This window comes from Lutra lutra, chromosome 16 (genome assembly GCF_902655055.1).
Source record: "Lutra lutra chromosome 16, mLutLut1.2, whole genome shotgun sequence".
Classification (NCBI taxonomy): domain Eukaryota; kingdom Metazoa; phylum Chordata; class Mammalia; order Carnivora; family Mustelidae; genus Lutra; species Lutra lutra.
The window spans coordinates 5,113,752-5,134,378 of NC_062293.1; the positions used below are offsets into that span (position 1 = coordinate 5,113,752).

General features: G+C 55.6%; 1 protein-coding gene across 9 annotated transcripts in view; it reads left to right on the forward strand.

The window, feature by feature from the left end:
• The window catches only part of RNF157 (ring finger protein 157), an 81,256-nt gene extending 61,440 nt beyond the window's left edge, over positions 1-19,816 (forward strand). For 2 of the 9 annotated variants that reach the window (XM_047706093.1, XM_047706097.1), the window contains 11 exons: positions 604-675; positions 1,193-1,352; positions 1,503-1,615; positions 4,101-4,339; positions 5,281-5,389; positions 7,553-7,664; positions 8,078-8,265; positions 8,547-8,615; positions 9,637-9,697; positions 11,427-11,537; positions 16,952-19,816. In XM_047706093.1, the coding sequence (XP_047562049.1) occupies positions 604-675; positions 1,193-1,352; positions 1,503-1,615; positions 4,101-4,339; positions 5,281-5,389; positions 7,553-7,664; positions 8,078-8,265; positions 8,547-8,615; positions 9,637-9,697; positions 11,427-11,537; positions 16,952-17,073 (1,356 nt within the window). In that variant the 3' untranslated portion in view covers positions 17,074-19,816. Of the gene's footprint in view, positions 1-603; positions 676-1,192; positions 1,353-1,502; positions 1,616-4,100; positions 4,340-5,280; positions 5,390-7,552; positions 7,665-8,077; positions 8,266-8,546; positions 8,616-9,636; positions 9,747-11,426; positions 11,538-15,194; positions 15,236-16,951 lie in introns of those variants that run through there. The other 7 variants (XM_047706096.1, XM_047706100.1, XM_047706099.1 and 4 more) reach the window with 6 other exon arrangements.
• Positions 19,817-20,627: the final 811 nt, after the last annotated feature.

The window sequence follows — 20,627 nt, forward strand, 5'->3', positions numbered from 1 at the left end:
AATTAATCTTTAAAAAAATAAAATCTTTTTGAGAAAAGATTTATTTATTTTAGAGAGCGCGCACGAGGCAGTGGGGGAGAGAGAAGCTTTAGCAGACTCTGTGCTCAGCATGGAGCCCAGTACGGGCTCAAAGTCGCCACCCTGAGATGGTGACCTGAGCTGAAGCCAGGAGTCAGGTGCTTACCTGACTGCGCCCCCCAGACAACCCCCATCCCTTTATTTTTGTAATGTCCGCACTTCATGTCTGTTACATAGCCAACACTTTAATTTTGATGCATAGGCTCCATCCTTTTGCTAGTCTCTGCCCTTCTTAACTCTGCTTTCCTGTCTGTGACCTTGAGCTGTGGTACACGAATTAGTGTTGCATTTGTGAACTTTTGTGCTCCCTCTTGGGCAGAATGGTGGGTGGATTAAACATTTGATTTTCGTTTCCCTGTCAGAGGGAAAGCATAAGTAAATAAGAGCACCCTTTACTTGTCTAGGCCTTTGATTTTTTTCATTGTGAGTCAGTAGCCCCTGGTTACCAGAGAAGGTTGAGGGACGAGTTCCCACTTTCTCTCCATCCAGTCAACCTGCCCTTGAACTTTGCTGTTTGCTCTTCAGGTAGATGGGGTCAGCTACCTCCTTCAGGAGATCTATGGAATCGAAAACAAGTACAACACACAGGATTCTAAGGCAGGTTCTACCCCAAATTCTGAATGTGCTTTTCCCGGGAGGCGGAGGGAGAAACGCTTTGGTGAAACTCGGATCCAGGGAGTCGGCGTGCTGAACTCTGGAATCAGTATGGTCCGAGGAGGGGATTTTCTTCCTCATTCCAGATGCTTATGTTCATATTGCTCTGGAAATGAAAAGCTTCGGCAGGTTTGGATGAGTTCCCCTGCAGAGCCCCGGCCACCCATTACCGGGCTCCCCTGCAGTGTTCCTGCGTGGCCCCCCGCCCTTCCCTGTGTGGCCGCCTTACTCCGCTGCCCCGAAAGTTGATCCCCGACAGCTGATCCCGTAGGACAGCTTGAGAGAAGCAGCTCCCAGAATAAGGGCAACCCAGTATGCGAATGCACGTGCTAAAGTCCGAAGTAAATGTAGGATATGGTTCTCGCTCCTCATCTCTGCTCTTCAGGCAAGCTGCTTGCAAAGAACAGAGAGGACACGAATGTCTTTGTGTCACTGGCTGCGTTTCTGTCTCCTGGGACAGGTGGCTGAGGATGAAGTAAGTGATAACAGCGCTGAGTGTGTGGTGTGTCTCTCAGATGTCCGGGACACCTTGATTCTGCCCTGTCGTCACCTCTGCCTGTGTAACACGTGCGCCGACACCCTGCGCTACCAGGCCAACAACTGTCCTATCTGCCGACTGCGTGAGTCCCAGAGCCCTAGGCCGAGACCCGCCAGGAGGGTCTGCAAACTGCCCGCCCCCCGGGAGGGGGGACTGTGGTTTCTTCCCCGGGCTCCCGTTCATCCTGACTTCTGTTATCAGGATGGCCTGATGATCTGTTCCCTTCTTGTAGCCTTCCGGGCGCTGCTTCAGATCCGGGCCATGAGGAAAAAATTGGGCCCCTTGTCCCCAACCAGCTTTAACCCCATCATCTCGTCCCAGACGTCTGACTCAGAGGAGCATTCGGTGAGTTGGGCCGGACACGGGACCACCCGGGAACCAAGCGCTCTGGTCCCCTCGCTGGCCCCGTGCACCTTTCATCCTTCTCTACTTGACTTTGCGACAAGTAATTAAACCTTGGCACGCTGCAGTGTTCAGTCAGCTGGCTGAGGTCACGTCGTGTTAAAACCAACCAGTATTACAACGGAAAATTGGATACTGATCATTAAATCCCCCTTTTCCTTCTGGAACTCAGCTCCGGTTAATATTTACCCTGCCTGGAGAAGTCTGCTCCCAGCCTCACCCTAGTCGGGAGCTTCCCCGCCCAAAGCAGGAACAAGGGTGTGATTGTCTTGCATTTGAATACAATTTACTATGTTTATCTGGGTCATTGAAGGAGGTAACTGTTTTTCTTGATCCCATTTCATGGCTCCAGCAACTGGGAGCCAAGTGGATGACACACTTCACTTCCGTGTCCCTGTGAAAAGAGATAGTGCTGGAAGACAGCCTTGAGGCTGTGCGGTCCTAGCAGACGCCATCTTCAGATTCACTCACGAGTGGAGGAGAGTCGTCCTTCCATACGTGGTATTAGGATAACTAGTTAGCTATTTAGGGAGGAAAAATCAGCTTAGCACTTCACTCCTTACCAGATTAGCAAATAAATTCCAGACGGAGTAACTAGTTAACTATATTAAAGCAAAACTACATTAAAGCAGAAGTCAAGCAAACCAAACATTAAAGACTGAGAATAAATTCTAGGTGATTCTTTAGTTGGCTTTGAATGGGAGAGGACTCTCCAAACTTAAAAGCAGAGGAACGCTACAGAAAAAAAAAAAAAAAAGTGTAGATTTTACCACATAAAAATATTAAAAGTTCAGATGTGTAAAAAGGATTAAAATTAAAAGACAAACCATGAATCATTTAAAGAAAAAAAAAGTCTTCGCAACGTTTATATCAGAGAGAAGCCTAATATCTTTGCCGTGGCTCCTATGAATCAAACAGAAATAAATGGACAAAGGATATTATTTAAGATTCTCAGGAGTGGGGAAAAAAATTAAGATTATAAAAAAATCCTCAGAAGAGGATGCTTAGCTGGTTAAATATCTTTTTTTTAGTTAATCATATTAAAAATCTAAAATATACGAATTAAAATGAGATACCATTTTTCACCTTTCAGATTCGAAAGCTTTTTAAAAGAGACTCCATGGCAGTGGGGGTGGGGGGCATCTGGGTGGCACAGTCACAGTCCCTTAAGTCTTTGGCTCAGGTCAAGATCTTGCGGTCCTGAGATAGAGGCCCCATTGGGCTCAGTGCTGAGTGAGGAAGGCGTCGGCTTCAGATTCTCCTTCTCCTTCCCCCTCCATTCCTCCCCCCCCTGCCGCCACTCACTTGCCCCACACAGGCACTTCTGTGTGTTCTCTCTTAGATAGACGGATGGATGGACGGATGGATAGATGGCATGAGCACCTGGGTGGCTCCTTGGGCTGAGCCTCTGCCTTTGACTCAGGTCATGATCCCAGGGTCCTGGAATCGAGTCCCTCATCAGGCTCCCTGCTCAGCCTGGAGCCTGCTTCCCCCTCTGCCAGGTGCTCCCCCCCGCTCATGCTCTCTCTCTTTCTCTCTCTCTCTGTCAAAGAAATAAATTAAATCTCTAAAAAAAAAGAAAGAAAAGAAAACCACTAAAGTAAATAAATCTTTTAAAAAGGGAGAGAGACTTCATGCTGGTGGAAAGGCAGTTAAAATAGGTTCTCTGTACTGCTTATGGGCGTGCGGCTGGAAGGGTCATTGAGGAAACAAAACAGAGTAGCTGCAAGTATCAAGAGCCTTAAAAATACTTATATCTGATAACCAAAGACCTAAGAATTTAATATCAAGAACACGATCCGGAAAAAAAAGGGTTTTGTGGGAGCACCTCTCTTTTGCTGGATGGATGCTCCCTGATTCGCAAATTGCTTAAAAAAGCCAATCGAATCTTCCAAAAAAATAAAGATTTGTGCACAAGGAGGGAATGTCAGACACAGCTGAATCCCCAGCACCAGTAGAAGAGGTAGGAAATATGGACTCTGTGAAGGGAAATATTTATGTTTGCTGACATATAGGGGATATAAAATTGTTATTTACAGTGTAACTTTGTAAACCATACAGAGAAAAAGGTTGGAAGAAAGTATACCAGAATGGTAATGAAAGTTGTACTTTGGGCGATTTGATTATTAAATCTTCCTTCCCCTCCCCCTTCTTTTTTATCTTCATGTGTTTTTCAAATTTCCTGTAATGAACATATATTTCCATTACAATCAAAAAACAAACACTACTAAGAAGTCCATCTGTAAGCAGAATCTAGGAATATGTGTTTCTTTGACTTTTTCTCATTCTTTGGCCTCTTCTACAGACGCTCCGCTTGCCAGACCCGATGTAAAAGAAAACCTTTTTTCAGTGTAGAGCAAGGAACGCGATCCTGCCGTAAAACAAAGAGTACTTAATTAATTTTTCAACCTGTCTCTGATTCCCCTAGTCCTCAGAGAACATTCCACCAGGTTATGAAGTGGTGTCTCTTCTGGAAGCCCTCAATGGGCCCCTCACCCCATCGCCAGCAGCCCCTGCCCTCCACGTGCTTGGGGACGGCCGCCTGTCGGGAACACGGCCTGCCTACGGCAGCGAGGCCCATCCGCCCCCCGGCAGGACGCTCCCCCCGCCCGGCCACCTGTCTGACCACAGCAGCCAAGGAATCAAGCTCAAAAGGAGTCTTTCCAGGTGAGTGGTTGGTGCTCAGCAGTGGTGCCCCTGGGGTCCCTGGTGACGCACTTTCACGCGTCTTCCCCTGCTCCGTACTGGCTTCCATCCTGGGTCCCCAGGACAGTGTGGACCCTCTGGGCTGTTCCCAGAGCTTTGCATTTCATGGAAGACCTGGGGCTAACATTCAGGTGGAAATAAGGTGGCATGTGGGTACTTAGTGGAACCCAGACAGGCAAATCTCCTGTGTTTTTGGTGGGGGCATGGGGTGTAGGGAAGAGGACACCCCTAGGATCATTGAGGCCTGTGGGGAGCATCACTTAGGCTAAAGACTGAAGGAAACCTGTGATCTGCACCTATACTCTTAAGCATTTAAACCCATTAAAACCCAACAGGCACAAGTCATGAGAAACTTTCTGTGGCAGAGTTAAGGAGCGTGTATTATAGATAAAAATATTGAGACCCTAGGGGCGCCTGGGTGGCTTAGTCACTAAGCGTCTGCCTTCAGCTCAGGTCACGATCCCAGGGTCCTGGGATCCAGCCCCGCATCAGGCTCCCTGTTCGGCAGGAAGCCGCCTTCTCCCTCTCCCATCACCCCTGCTTGTGTTCCGTCTATTGCTGTGTCTCTCTCTGTCAAATTAATAAATAAAATATTTTAAAAAAGAACATCGAGACCCTGAAAATGTCACTGGTTTTCCCCTGGTTCAGACACAAGTTATTGAAGGAGTTGAATGTAAAATGGAGATTTTATGACACCCAGAAGAGCTCTCAGTCCCTCCCCAGGGCTCTTTCCAGCCTTTTCCTCCTCCTTAAGACCTGGGTTCCGCCTCCCCTGCTCCGTTCATCCCCTCCCCTTTCCTCTGGGCCCCCTTCTTCCTGTGGAGTCTGGCTAACGGGTGCGGCCAGTTCTGTTCTTTACACGGATGCCGGGTTCAGAGGCTCTTCTCCCCGGACTTTCGCAGGTCTGTTTCCCAGAATTCTTCCGTGTTGCATGAGGAGGAGGACGAGCGCTCCTGCAGTGAGTCAGAGACCCAGCTCTCCCAGCAGCCGTCAGTGCAGCATCTGGAAGAGGTAATCCCAGTCTCTGTTTCTTGGACGCTGGACTGCAGGTACTTCCGTCCCACCTGCCTCTCCAGGTCCATCTGCTTTCATTCACTCCCAGGCACCTCGGAACCTTCTTCGAGACAGCAGCCAAGGTTTCCTTCCGTTCATCCTTTCAACAGTAGACCGAGCCTGTGTCACGTGCCAGGCACTGTTTTGTACGCTGAGAACAGTAGCAGTAAGCAGACGACAGAAGTCCTGGCCCTTGTGGCACCGACAGTCTTGATACTGGGGTTGGGATGGACCCCAGGGCAGTAAAAACTGGCTGTGGGTCTGTGTGTCAGGAGAAAGGGGGAGCTCGAGGCTAGAGGTGGGGATTCCTGTCTTTAAAGGGTCGTCTGTGGACAGAGACGGAAGGAGGTGAGAAAGTAAGTGTGCAAATGTCTGAGGAAAGCGGGTTCCAGGGACAGGGACAGTGGCGGCGGAGCCCGGTAGAAGCGCACTGGGAGCCCAGTGCGGGGTGGTGCTGCCCGCCAGCCCCGCAGGCTCTGTTTAGCAGGCTTGGGACACCTGCAGTCTGGACGGCCGTGAGCTAGGTAAACTGCGACTGGCAAATGTGATCAGGTGGGCCCTGACTCTGGGTGCTCAAGGTCTAGTTGGGGGCAGGGCAGGCGCACAGGTTACAGCACTGGGTCTAGCATATGGTTGTTCAGTATGTATTTGTTGGGTAGATGAATGATGCTTTTTCTTTAAAGAGTTATTTACTGGGGCGCCTGGGTGGCTTAGTGGGTTAAGCCTCTGGCTTCGGCTCAGGTCATGATCTCAGGGTCCTGGGATCGAGCCCCGCATCGGGCTCTCTGCTCAGCGGGGAGCCTGCTTACCCCTCTCTCTCTGCCTGCCTCTCTGCCTACCTGTGATCTCTCTCTCTCTGTCAAATGAATAAATCAACTCTTTAAAAAAACAGAGTTATTCATTTACTTGTGAGAGAGAGAGCAGGCATGTGCACCCCAGTAGGGGGAGGAGCAGAGGGAGAGACTCTCCAGCAGACTCCGCTGAGTGTGGCACCTGACACAGCTCCCATCCCACAACCCAGGAGATCATGACCTGAGCTGAAACCAAGAGTCGGACACCTTACGGACTGAGCCACCCAGGGACCCCTGAATGAACGAATCTTCGCTCTAGAGAGCACCCCCCCGCCCCGCCGAGGCAGGGACAGCGTGGTCTGTGGCAGAGACACAAGAGATCATGTTAAGTGGAGAAGCCCAGGGAGCTGTGCTGGCAGAGTAGCATGTGAGCTGGATCTTGGCGTTTTAAGACTCCCAGATGAAGGCGAGAGAAGCAGTCCAGGGGGTGGGGCAGTCTGTGCAAAGGCCCAGAGCCGAAGCTGGGGTGCTGGGCAGGCCAGGGGTATGTGGGAGCGTGGCCCACGAAGGCCCCCCTGATGCCGTTGCAGACCGGGCCTCCAGAGAGCAGCTGAGCCCTCGGGAGAACTCCCTGACTTGGGCAGGACACAGTGTCTGAGCTCGGATGAAAGCAGAACTCCCTGGGGCACCGGCCGGCTAAGTGGAGCTTGCAGTGCTTCATCTCAGAGTCATGAGTTCGAGCCCCACGTTGGGTGTGGAGCCTACTTTAAAAAAAAAAAAAAAAACCCAAACCACAGAACTCTTGGAGAAAAGGGGGTAGGAACAGAATCCCCATCTGCCAGGAACAGGGTGGGGGTTCTGGCACAGGTGGCTGCTAGCTGGGTGTCAGGAGGGGCTTGTGGCGGGGGGGGCAAAGGCGGTATTTGTGTGAGGTCGGTAGAGCTGGAACCAACCCGATATCCAAGCGGGGCCGCCTCACAGGCAATGAGGCCTCTGCCGGTTTTGTGTTCTCTTTAAGAAGGAAAGCAGTTTCTAATCCCGGGAAACCCAGGGTATTCCCGTGTCACAGCTGCTGGGTGACCTGTGTCACCTGAGCTCCAGCTTTTGTATGGCCCGAGCAGATGCTGAGCCTCCGGCAGGATGTGCTGACTGAGGCTGGAACCTCCCCTGGGAGGCAGCCCTTCCAGCCCAGGGCTGCGGGGAGTGGGGACAAAAGAGAAACCGCCCGTGCTCTGCACACAGCCTCCTGACGCTGGGGCCCTAGGCCCTCCCGGTGTCCCACTCCTTCCCCGGGGCCTGGCCCTCACCCCCTTCTTCTGTGTCCCTCCAGGAATGCGGGGTAACCCCAGAAAGCGAGAATCTCACCCTGTCGTCCTCGGGAGCTGTTGACCAGTCGTCTTGTACAGGGACACCGCTCTCTTCGACCATCTCCTCCCCAGAAGGTACACGAGGGAGCGGGAACGACTGCACATTCTTCTGCTCAGCCCAGTCCTCAGTGCTCGTCACAGCCCCTCCAGAGGGACTCGGGGCTGGCAGGGTGACACCTAGGCTGCACGAAAGCCAGGCCCCTCCCAGAGCCCAGGGGTTCTGCTGACAGCAGGGGGGAGGGGGGGCTCCTCTTACCCCCGGCCCTGCTGTCTGGGGCTCCTTGAAGACTGAGTCAGGGACAAGCAGATCCTTGCCCTCGGCTTGAGTTCTGAGCTCCAAAGTGTGAGCCTCGGAAGGCCTGAAGCCTAGCGCTCGGTCAGTGAGGGCCTGGCGAGGCCACTAGAGTCCCCGCTGCGTGAGCACAGGGAGGCCGCTCCCAGAAGCCATACCTGACCTCCCGTCTCCTTCCTTCCACCCGTCTCCACAGACCCTGCCAGCAGCAGCCTGGCCCAGTCGGTCATGTCCATGGTGTCCTCCCAGAGCCAGCACTCCCAGATCAGCACTGACACGGTGTCCTCCATGTCCGGCTCCTACATCGCCCCTGGCACTGAGGAAGAGGGCGAGGCTCTCCCTTCGCCCCAGGCCGCCAGCAGGGCCCCCTCGGAAGAAGGAGAGGTAAGGGGGGAGCACGGGCAGTGTCTCTGTTGCTCTGCGCGCTGCACACGTGTCCGGACTAGCTCAGCCCAGGGCCTGCGAGGGATTCCCGCCAGGCCCCAGCCGCGCTCGGAAGGGGGTGCCGTGGGAAACGAGCTGGGGCTGCTGACTCAGACTCCGTCACGTCTGACTCTTCCCTCTGGTGCCACTTCTGTCCCTAGGACCCAGTTGGGGGTTGCTGCCCTGCGGGCCGGGTAGGAGAGCCGGGGTGTCTGGGCCTTGATTTCTGGTTTGCTCTTAAGCAGGTGATGCTGGGGGCATCTCCGGACAGCAACTTTGTTGGCCTCGCCGCCGAAGAGCTCGACGCAGAGGTACGGCCGGCGGGCGGCAGGGCTCCTCCCACCAGAGGGACCGTCAGCGCTGGTGGGGGACGCGATAGGCTGGGGGCTGTTCTGAAAGCAGCCTCCCGAGGCAGCGTGTTTGGATCAGTTCGGGCTGGGCTGTGGTGTAGAGGGGAGAGCAGCCACACGCGTTGGTCCATGGACTGTCCCTTAGCGCAGCGCACTGGTCGCCATGTAGCAGGCGTGGGGTGCGTCCTGGAGGGAGCGCTTCCCAGCCAGACCCTGGACCTGAGGATGTGTCCGTCCTCCGTTCACTGAGTACTCACACAGAATGTGTCGCAGGCACCGCCTGGCACTGGAAGACGTGAAGACCCCAGTGACCTGGTCTTAGCCTCCCTCAGCCCCCCACCACCAGCTCTATATCTTCACTCGGGGGTGCCCGACTGGCTCAGTCAGTGGAACATGCAGCGCTTGGTCTCAGGGTTGTAAGTTCGAGCCCCACGCTGGTATAGAGATGACTAGAAAATAAATAAACTATAAACTCATCCAGGAGCCCCATGGCAGGTGGAAGGGACAGGATTACAGTTCACCCCAGAACGGCCTGGCGGAGGTGTTCAGGAAGCCCCGGTCGCAGTGAGGGCACTGGAACTTACCTTGAGCCAGACGCTCTCACGGGAGTCTCTGGATAGGGTTTGGGGTCCGAGGAATTTCTGGAACTTTTACAGTCTTTCTGATAGTCTGTTATTTGGCAATGTTTATGTCCACCTTTAAGAGACGGTATGAGCTGAACTCTTCCCAAGGCCATGCCTGACATCCCCTGGGTACAGCAGTAACAGGCCTCAGTCCTGGTCCCTGCCGGCAGACCGGTGCCTCCCCAAGCAAACTCCGCCTCTGCCAGGCCCCCCAGGCTTCTCAGACACAGAAGGGACTGGACGCTCTGGACGAAGGCCCTGAAGTGAGATACCATGAGGCCAGTTGCTTCCGTTTTCAGCTGATCAATATGTCCATTTTACTGCTTTTATAGACTCATAGCGCCTTCCTTCTGTCCTAGGGCAATGATGTTATAGAGGAAGAAGACGGATCGCCCGCACGGGAAGATGGTGAAAGACCTGGTCTCTTGCTCCCTCTTACTTGATTTCTTTCCTGGGTGTTCTTTAAAGGGTACAGAGAGGGGCCCTGATATGACTCGGTGGCTCTACTCGGTTTTGTGGCCGTTGGGGAAAGCTTGTCTTCTTGACGGACTAGCAGGGCAGGCAGGGGATTTGGAGACCGCAGTGGTGGTCTTCTTGGCTCTTTTAAGGCCTCAGTGCCAGGGATGTCAGGACGCAGCCGCTGCAGAAGGCCTGCGGGGAGCTCTGTATTTGCGCACACGGGGTTCAGCAGCTCCTGGGCCACCCCTCACCTTCCTCCTCGCTTCCGCTTTCCAGCCGAGGCCCGCAGAGCTGCTCGGGCAGCCCTGATGTTAGCAGCAGCCGAACACTTTGTTCCACTCGGAAGAAAGGCCTGTCAGGCAGTTGGTTTGGTTTTGCTTTAGCAAAGGGGGGGCCGAGACGTCTCAGTAGCAGAGAGTTAGGACCTTTGGGGCCAGGGGGCACTGAGAAGGTGTGAGAAAGTCCAACGCCCGAGGCTCAGCGCAGACAAGCATTTGCAAGCTGTCAGAACGACTTTCTTCACTATAACTCAGGCCTCTGTTACACCTTCAGATGGAAGCGTTTTGTGTTCAGGAAGTCTGGGAGAGAAGGAACTATCTACAGCGCAAGGAAGTGGGAAGAGGAGGCTGAGCTGGGAGAATCCCCCTGGGAATGCCCCCCCCACCCGCCCCGCCAGCTCCAGGAGCCCGCAGCTCTGCCTGTGCTGCTCTGAAGGGCCTCCCGCAGAAGGGCACCTCCAAAGCAGACCCGGACCCCAGCCCGGATGCACATGTCATCCTAGCTGCTTCTGCTTTAGCTGGCCGTTGCTTGGGGAGTTCAGGGGTGTGCATGCTGGCCTGACCACTCTCGCCTGACCCAGTCACCCTGAAGGAGGGCCTGGCCGCCAAGACTGTGCCTCTGCCGCACTTGCACGCCAGCCCAAGACACGGTCGGGCCCCCTCATGGACTCAGGGGACGCCTTCACTACTCGAGGTTCCCAAGTCACCCTCTATGATCGCTCCCCCCCCCCACAGAACGTTCACTTCTGAAAAATGCAGGGTGGCGGGCGGTTTCCGCCTGACATTCCGTAGCCCACACGATGGATTTATGTTTTTTCCTCTCCCTTTCACCAAGAGAAAACCGGAGGCATGGGGAGAGCTAGGGAAAAAAAATCTGAACCCTTCCCCTTCCCTTTCCACGTCTGTAGGTTTCTGCTCAGACCCTTGAAACATACTCAAAGTAACAAACTACGTTTCCTCAGAAAACAAAACATAATCTTGTGAATGTGGTGATCTCGACTAATACGCAAAATTATGGAACCTGAGACCTTAAGTTTTTGTTTTACGTGTTTATCATTTTACAGAGCCTTGTGGTCACAAACACCCAACAGGCCCCTGCAGATGCTGGCAGGACAGGGACAGCCTCTCTCTGCGCCCCGTGCGGCTCTCTGTGGAGCCCACATCCCTCAGCCCTCCCAGGGGCCAGAGCAGGAGACAGGGCAGGACAGGGCAAAATCACAGACCCACACAACTGATTCCTTTATCGTCCACTCTCTACCCACTTAATTCCTGTCTTTTTTTTAACATATGATTTGATTTTTTTTGTCTCCATCCTTAAGATTTTTTTTTTTTTTTTTTTTTTTTTTTTAAGGACAGCAGAGCAGAGAAAAAATATAGCCAGCCCCTCTCTAACTGCGTTAACTCCCTTACAGGCCAGAGGACATGCGCATTTCTAGGTATGGAGTGTGACAATAACAATGACTTTGGCATCGCCAGCGTGAAAGCACTGGACAATAAGCTGTGCCCTGAGGTCTGCTTACCTGGTGAGTGGCAGTCTGCTGAACATGAACTTGGTGGGAGACGCTCCCCTGCTCGCTCCCCTGCTCTCACCCTGGGACACCCACCTCCCTGCCCTGCCTTTCCTGCAAGAAGGCCTGGGCTGTGCTAGGATGCTGGAGCCAGATGCAGGAAGGAAGGGAGGCGGCCTCGGGCGAGTCCTTGAACTTTGTGCAGAGAGCAAACCCTGCTCTGAGCACGACTCTTGGGACAGGAAGACCGCAGTAAAGCCCCCTCTCCTTCCAAATTGGCCCGACCGTGCCCCCCTCCACCCCAATCCTGGGGGTCCCATGGCAGGTGGCCTGGTCTTATTCTCATCAAGAGGAAGTTTGAGGCAGACCCCTGCCTCTCTGAGAAGGTCTTGAAAGATAGCCTGAGCCCTTGAAAAGGGGATCTGATCCACTAGCTCCTCGGAAGGAATGTGTCTAGTTAGGAGCAGGGAGGAATTTGAAAGCCGATGTGGTTTTAATTAGCACATGGCTTTCTGAGCCAGTGAGCTGTGGGTCACCAGTCGCATTGTACTTAATAGACTCAGATCCCAAAAGAAAGGTCAGGGGTCAAGGGTGACTCTGCTCCCTGGAGCCCTAACTTTGAATTTGGTCAGGACGGTCAGCGTGCCCCTTGTCCCTTCTGACGCTAAGCTGAACCTGGGGTACCTCTTACGCAGGAGCCGCGCTCATCAATCACACTGAGCACTCACGTCCTTCTAGCCTATGTGTTCGTTCAAGGGCTCCACGAACCGCTTCTCCGAAGCCACCCCTTGCCCGGGCGGACTAGGTCAAAACCGCCCTCCTGGTCTCACAGCAGAGACTGTCCTCCACACGGTGGTGTCTGTAATCTTGTCACCATCCCCTGAAATGAAGACTTACTTGAGCTTCAGGACAGCCACATCACATCACGGGTCCAGTGCTTTACTCGCTCAGCGAAACGGCTAGAGGCGTTGGAGCGCCCAGCCTCCTGTGGCGGCCGCTGTCCGTCAGCCTGTGAGAGACACGGGCCTCACGCGCCTGGCCCCACGCAGACTGGTGGCCCGGCAGCCTTAATTCCCAGAAGATGCTTTCTCCCGCCTTTCAAAGGCCTCTCTCCGGGTTTTTTTCTATTTAGCGTGTCCTGAAGATACTGCCCAGGACTCCTCACTCTCCGTGAGGCCAAAAGATGCCATGTCCGTCCTCCTGCTTCTCCCGCCTGCCGGTGGAGGAGGGAGTGTGGACCCAGTCAGGCCTGGACTGGAGCTGTGGGGCCGGGGCACACGTCACTTCCTGCCTTCCCACTCCTCACCTCGCTTCCGTCTGTCCATTTGTTTTTCACGTCTTTTTGCCAAACGCAAATCTGTCTGTCTGGTTTGTTTCTTTTGAAGCTCATTTCTGTTACGTAGACTTCGTGTGGAAGTTCATGTTCACCGCGCCAGCACTGTCCCCGCCCCCCTGGCCACGCTGTGTCCCACACCACGCTTGCTGGGCGCGCGCTCCTCCCAGAGGCTCCTTCTTGTGTCTCCAGTCCTAACTGGCAAGGGCCTGCATTTGATAGATTCTCCGAGAAAAAGTATTTGCAAGGATATATTAATCCCTGCACGTCCACAAAACATGGGGACACTTCTGTGGCGAGCATCGCGAGGAGGATTTGAATTGGCATCCCGTGTCACGAACCGGGGAAGATGACATCTCTGTCCTCTCTGCCCTGTGTCTGTGGCCACTCTATAGCCGGTGGCTAGGCTCCTGTCTCCCCCACCCCACCCCGAAGGGCAAGCCCCCCCTCCCGTTTTTTGGCAGAGAGAGCTGCTGGGAACTGTTCGAGCCAACCATGCTGGTGGCAGTGGAGCTTGTTCCTTCGCTTCCTCCTCCTCCTGACCCCCTCGGCCAGCTGCTTGTTGATATTTATTCCACCTACGGGATTGCTTGCGGGAAGAGGAAAGAACCCTTGGGGTTCCTTACGGTGCTGCCAGGGGCCAGTGGGCTGAGGTGAAACTCGGTTCACTGTTCAGGCCAGTCGTGCAACCAAATGCCCGTAACGCCTGTCGGGAGAGCGACTTGGGTGGAAGCACTTGAGGTGTCTTCCAGGAGAAGGCACGTCTGCTCTCTTGGTGAACCGTTTCCCTGGTTCTGCTCTTGGTGTCACACTGGTGCAGTGGGCTGGGGGACTCCCGGGAAGCACCCGTTGGGTGAGCAGCAGGCGTGTGCACTTGTGTGGGTCCCGTGGAATAAATAGGCCTCTCCCTGCTCAGCTCCCAGTCCACACTTCCGCCCTGTGCCTGGGACGCCCGCGGGCCGGGCTGGCTGCAGGCTGTGCGGCCGTCAGGACGGCTTCTCAGGCACTTGGTCTCCGCTTGAGTCTGTTTCCCTCTCCAAGTGGCGCCGCTCCCTTCATGGAGGGCGGAGGAGAGGCCGAGCCTTGGGGAGCATCCCATGCTCGTCCCTGTGCCACACGCGCCCTCCCCACGCTCACGTGCGCTCTGCTGGGAGACCCAGCTGGTGACAAAGACCACGGGGGTCCCCATCCTCACCACTCTCATCACACTCGTGGGAGTGTCACTGAGAGGGCACCCGTGTCCCGCCAGCCCTTCTTCCCCTAAGAAGCTTCTGAGCCTTCTTGGGCCCCAAGACCAAGGGGGTGGCATGATCTGAGATTGTTCTGGAAGGTCTCAGAGGGAGAAAGTCGACGTGGACAGGTGCAGGTGGTGAGCAGGTTAGAACTGTGAAGCCAGGCTGAGTAGATGTGGTTCCGGGGAATTGGAAGGAATATCACACAGGTGGCGAGACAGTGGCCAGGGGACCAGTGATAAGTCTGTGAACAGGTTCTGGGTAGTGTATGTGGTAGGGGAAAAAAAAGCAAAAATCGTTAGGGTTTTTTGGTGGAATTAGAAATATATTTTTAAATGACCTCATTGTGCAGGACTGGAGGTCCCCAAGGAAACAGCAACACCTACAGAAACCTGAAATTCAGTTCACTCCTCTCTTCGGGCCTTGTGACCTGAGACGGAGATGCTGCTAGGAAAGCTTACGCTTCCTGGACACGAAGGGAAAATCTGAACTCGGTTTCTCTTTCCACTGGAAACTCTTCGAGACCATCAAACTATTGTAGCGCTCACGTCTCATCCGTGGCTTGGTAGAGGCAGGAAAAGGGGGTGTGGAATTCCCCCTAAGTATGCTCCCCAAATCTACCTCTAGAGGTCTCTCTGCTCTCCGTCTCTCCTCTAGATGGGCCCTAAGGGAAAGCCCCTTGCTGTCTCCAAGAAGGATTTTCAGTGCCGAGCTCCAGGGTCTGGCTGGAGGGCCTGGCAGAGCAGTAGGAGAGCGGTCGCAGGGTTTTGCTGGGGGCCCATCAGACCCCTTGCTGGTGGGGGGCGACCTCGTTATTGCGGCTCAACCTCCCCCTCACCACCGAGTCAATCGAGAAGCCAGGGAGAGCAGATACTAGAGCTCTGAGTCTTGAGGCTATTCCAGAAGGAGCGGGTTTTGACCCTGCAAAGGACCCTAGAGCGGTGGAGCTGGGAGCAAGGACTCCCGTGAATTCAGAGTCAGGACGGCCTGCCGGTCCGGCGTTCCGCGGCGCCCTGGCTGGCGGCAGCGGCGTGGATTGTGACGTGTGCGTGCGTGTGTGTCTTCTCTCTGGTTCACCGTTTGCTTTTGGTCTCTCCCACCAAACAGCCGCCGTGCCGGAGTCCTGCCCCATAAACATTGAGGACTAGGTATGAGATCTACCGAATTCTCTAAGTGAACGAACAACTCATTGCATTCTGGGGGTTCCTAACCTAAAGGACAGTCTTGCCTTCTCTTCATCCCGTCATGCTTGCAAGTGCCGCCCTTCTAGAGGGGAGAGCACTTCTGACCCATGTCCCAGACTCCAGGGATTCCATCTGGATTGTGAATTTTCTGTGTCGCCCACTTCTCTTCCCCGGGGGCCACCTCCACAGGCCGATGTTAGAGCCTTAGGGTGGATTATCACTCCAGGACCCTTAGGGGAAATCAGCAGTTTATACCTACTTAACCCTAGTGTTCAGACCCCTAGGGGGGCTTGGGCTGGCTCTTCCATGAGGCTGGCCCCAGACTTTGGAGCACAGCCCCCTGAAACATGAGCACAGTGAGATTTGGGTCTGCCCAACACCGTGCACCCGGGCAGCCGGGTCCGTCGCCCACTAGAGTCTTCCAAGAGGCCAGGCCGGCCCCAGAGGAGGGCAGGGGTTCCCGGTTCCCTTGCAGTGTGAGATGTGCACGGTGGCGGCCAGACAGGTTAGGGGGCACCGTGGAGCACGCGTGCCTCCCCAGGCTGGGGGGCCTTGTGACGGTGGGCCGCGGCAGGTGCAGCTCCGGAGGGCTGCGGGGAGGGGGAGGTGGCAGGCGTGGGGCCCCGTGCAGTCAGGTCTTCACCCAGGCCCTCTGCCTCTCAGGGAGGTTCGTGCTGTCCCGGAGGGATTGGATGAGTTTGTCTGGGTCAAGAGGACAGTTGAGGGGAGACCCTGGGAGAGGGGAGGGTGGCCTGAAGAGAGCGTGGGGGCTGGTGGTTGAGTGCGCCCCTGCGAGTCAGTCCTGCCAGATGAGCCCTCAGCCCCCATGTGACGGGTGGGAGAACCAAGCCTTCCAGTGAAGTGAGCTGCCCAGGAGCGTGCAGCCAGGCAGGAAGGACCCGGGAGGGAAGCTCAGGTTTTCTGACCACAAGCAGACAAGCAGGAGGTCATGATGGATTAAATCCAGAGCGCCGAAGACAGGGGAGACAAGAGCGGGCTTCCAGTACAGGAGCTGCGGCAGATTTGGGGAAGGATGAGAAGTTTAGTGGGTGCTGCCTAGGGGACCCCGGGGATCCCAGGGCCCTCGGGCTAGCGTCTCCTGGGGTTGATGGTGACCTCAGCGGGCTGCCTGGGGCAGGAGGGGTGCTGGAGCCATGGCACCAGCTCCCCCCATGGCCTTCTGTCCCCAGCGCTCTGCTGGGCTACCAGCCCCTTCCTGCCCCACCCAGCCCCCACAGCAAACACTAACACCGGACTGGGACCCGCATTAACATGCTCTCCCACCCCCCGCCACTGCTTCCTGCGAAAACCTCCGCTAGACCTGGTTTCTTTCTCCTCTCCACCATAACACACAGGCACACTTCAGACAAATAAAGACACAGAAGTAGATGGCAGGGCAAGTCCGCAGAACAAGAGATCCCCTGCACGTTCCTCTCTGTCAGCGATCTCCACGGTGGCCTGGCCGTACCTAGCCCATTAGGACAGGAGCCGTCCCCTGCTCCCCGGCACGCCCACCGTGCCCCGTTCTCTCTCCCTCGCTGTGGCCCGCACACACATGGGAGTTTCAGATGACACGCGCGCTGCTCACCTCCGTGCCGAACTCCTGGGCCATCGTGCTGGAGAGGCCATCTGGACCTGGCCAGAGACCGGCTCCTATACCCTCCCCTCTCTCCTCTCCAGGCACCTGGCAGGCCGATGACAACATTGTCAGTCGTCGGAACACTCAGCGTCGGCGCTTATCATCCAGCAGCCTGGAGGACCCCGAGGACAGGCCCTGTGTGTGGGGTCCCTTGGCCGTCTGAGAGCCCCAGCCCGTGCACCTGGGTTCCCTCCTGCCCCACCTTCCATCCCAGCCTCACTGGGCTGCTGGCCTCCTGGGTGTCCTTCACGAGAGCATGAAGACTGCATCCAGATGAAAGCTGGACATGGAGGTCTGCCTGCTCCCGCTCCCAGCCCGGTCTCCATAACCATGCCCCTTCCCCTCCCAGAAAGATCTGGAAGCCTCCTCTCTCCTTGTGGGCTGGAGCCTCTCCACGAACTGCAGCTCAGGAGACCTTTTGCAGAGACTCTCTGGAACGTCTCCCCCCGGTCTGGATCTCCAGGAGGAGCCGAGGTCCACAGGCGGCTTGTTTCCCATCTTTCTCTCCTTCGGGGCGTGCCGGCGGGACCTAGAGTTTTGGCAGCTGCATTACAGACACCCGTCTGGCATATTCTGGTCTCTGAAACATCATAAGCAATTTGAACCCTCCATTTGAGGGTGGAGCTGGGGATGGCCCCTGGGAGAAGGGAAAGCCGTTTTGCACTCAAAGCCAAGTTTCCCTCAAAAAGTGTCAGGAGCTCCGTTGTCACGGATGAGAAACGGCGGCAACACCAAAAGGTTGGTGGGGCAGATGGTTCTTGCTTCCGCCGCACAGCTAGTGCCCTGTGCCTCGCGCGCCCGCTTAGGGAGGAGGCCTCGGATCTGACGACACCCCCAGGTACGTGACCCCCCTTAGGGGGGCCGTTTACGGTCAGGTGCGTTTTTGAAGGCCTGGGATGCCATCTTAAGGTGACTTTTCCAAAAAAAACCCCCACATTTTTGACCCCTTCGATGTGCCAGGCACTGTCAGCTGCCCTATAGTTTCACATTTCCTCGCTGTACCCCGTCAGGTGGCATCCTACACCTGTTGTCCCTGTCTTCGCCCCTTCGTGTTAATAGTTGAACAAATAGGCTGAGGGAGGGGTGGCACAGTGACCCCCACACTGGTGCCCAGGAATCCCAAAGGAAGTGCTGGAGCCCACTGCCGAGCTGAGGCTAGCGGTGATGGGGAGGCCTCCCAGTCCCGCTGGGTTTTCTTCCCTGTTTCCTTCCCTGCCTTCCAGATCCGCTGAGCCTGGGCCGGGGGAGGTAGTCCTTCCCCAGGCTCTTTAGAGATTCAGGGATACTGTTCAAGCCGTGTGCCCCCGACCCCTCCAGGGCCTCATGTAAGGCGCGTAGACAGAAGTCAGAAACAGCAAGGCCAGGCTGTAAGCTGTTGGGACTTACTCCTTCTCCCTCAGCACTGGTGTTACCAGTCGGTTCTAGCTGGTTCTTGGACAGATGTGTTGTTGACTGGCTTTGGGAAAAGGTGGCCTCCTAGCGGAGCGTGAGCTGGGGAAGCCAGGTCAGACACAGCCACTTGTGAGGCCGAGATGCCACAGGGCCTTGGACTCTGCCCGTCGTGACAGCCTGTCTTCATATTCGGAGTCGTTACCCTGAAGGAGTTTTTCAGGGCTGCTTCCAACACCCCAAAGAGAGCCCAGTGCCCGGGGAAATCTTCACACCTTCTGTGTGGCTTCTTTGCACTGTCAGGCCTCGTGGTTATGCCTCAGGTCCTGCCCTGGTTGGGGGAAGGCCTGTTGTCCTGACAGACGTGACATCAACCAAGCCGGAATCAAAGCTTCTGTCCTGAATCCCCATGTCCCCCTCTCCCTCCGAGGTCCTGCGGGGGACTCTGCTGCTTCAGGCCCTTGCCTTTTCTTTCCCCCAACATTCCTCCGGCCCCTTTTGTGTTTGAGATTGGAGCAATAACCCCACTCCTGATTTCCTTGAAGTTTAAGCCCCAGGGATTGGGGAGCGTCCCTTAGCCTGGGGCGGTGGCACACAGCCTCCCCTCCTCTCCTAGCAGGTCATGTAGTCACGGTGTGGTGTTACCTGAGGTGAAGGAGATGCAGGTAAACAGTAGCCACGGTGGCCAGGAACCCTGAGAGGAACCCATTATCACCCTCTTCTGAGGAGGGCCTGCCTGTGTCCTTCCTCACAGCACATGCTGGGCCCTCCCCCCAGCAAGAGGCTCACGAGGATTCTTCAAGGCCTTGGTTCCATAATCGAGACATGCCTGGGTTAGAAATGGCCCTTTCACTCCTGTTCCTCAGACCAATCCTCCATATCTCTCTCTCTCTCTCTCTCTTCTCTTTCCCCTCTTTGTTCTTATTTGGCTCTTAGGCAAGCAGAAATATCCCACCCAAAGTTGCTGGTCGTTAGTCAGCCCGGTCAGGGAATAGCTGCCAACCCTATTGCCCCACTGGGTCACCCGGAGACCGTCGTGTTCCGAGCAGCTGACCCAGAGAGAAGGGGCTGGGGCCTGGCTCTTCACTCCAGGGCGCAGACCACCTGGAGGCCTGTGGCTCCTCCCACCAACTCCAGCCCCAGGTCTGAGCTCTCCACTGGCCTCCAGGTGGTGTGGCCATCCTGGCCTTTTTTCCTTCCTCACCCAGTTCCACCCACAGAATTTATGCCCACGCTGGGGCATCTCCTGGGCACAGACCCACACACTTCGATCCGTCTCACCTGGGGAGAGTCGTGTCCTGCCGCCTGACACTGGCATGCTGGTTGATAACTTCACTTTAGGACCTGCACACCTGGTGTGTGCACGTGTGCGTGTGTACTGTTTGTGCCATCCGTGTACCCCTCTCACTCGCTGGAGTACACTCGTGGGCACACTACAGTGGGGACATCAAGGATGCAATATTTATGGATTGCTGCATGATTCTTAAAAACGAATAAAACTGTTTACAAGGGAAGGAGAGCTGGTAATTGTGCCCTTGGCTTGTTTGTGAAAGTCTCTGACTTTGTCCAGTGCTCAAATATTTTTACTCAAGAGAATCTAGAAGTGGAGGAGTGGGAGAGGACAAGGGGTCGGGAAAGCCATGCTACCGGGTGGGAGGTGGGAGTTGACGTGCCCCCCCCCCCCCCGCCCGTGGCATAGGCTTCCCACCCCGCCCTCCTGCTTCTGGGCAGAGGCGTGAGTAAGGAGCCCTCACCCTACCCTCACCCTTGAACTGGATAACTTCTGCCACTGCAGCTCCTCAATAATTGAAGAGCCCATAAGCTGGTGGCGGGAGGGACGCAACCCCTAGTCCTTGCTACTTAAAAAGTTGGTGACACTAAACGGGGCAAATGACCCTGCGAAGAGAATTCGGTGAGTCCGTGGCTTCTCTGAGTTTCACTCACCCGCTCAGTTTCCTCCGCTATCTGAAAAGGAGGGAAAGCCCTTCCGCAGAAGCCTCTGGAAAGTCAGCTTCCGGGAGCCTTGCTGAGTACAGGGCTGGGGAAGGAGCCGCTTACCGGGAAACCCTACCCGCCTTGGGGCGTCTGGGATCGGTGCAGCCCTGGCGGCGGACCCGAGCGGCAGGTGGCATCGGAGAGTCGGGCCTGCTTGCGGGCACCGAGACGACGCTCGGGGTCGGGAGGGTGGGAAAGGGCAGAGAAACGTGAGCCCAGATGAGAGGAAAGGAAACCCCAAGCACACGGTGCCCGAGCTCGAACCCGCTCCCAGTCTGGGCCGCCCCGGAGCAGCCGGGACGGAAGGGAGCAAGGCCGGGAGAGCGGCGGCGG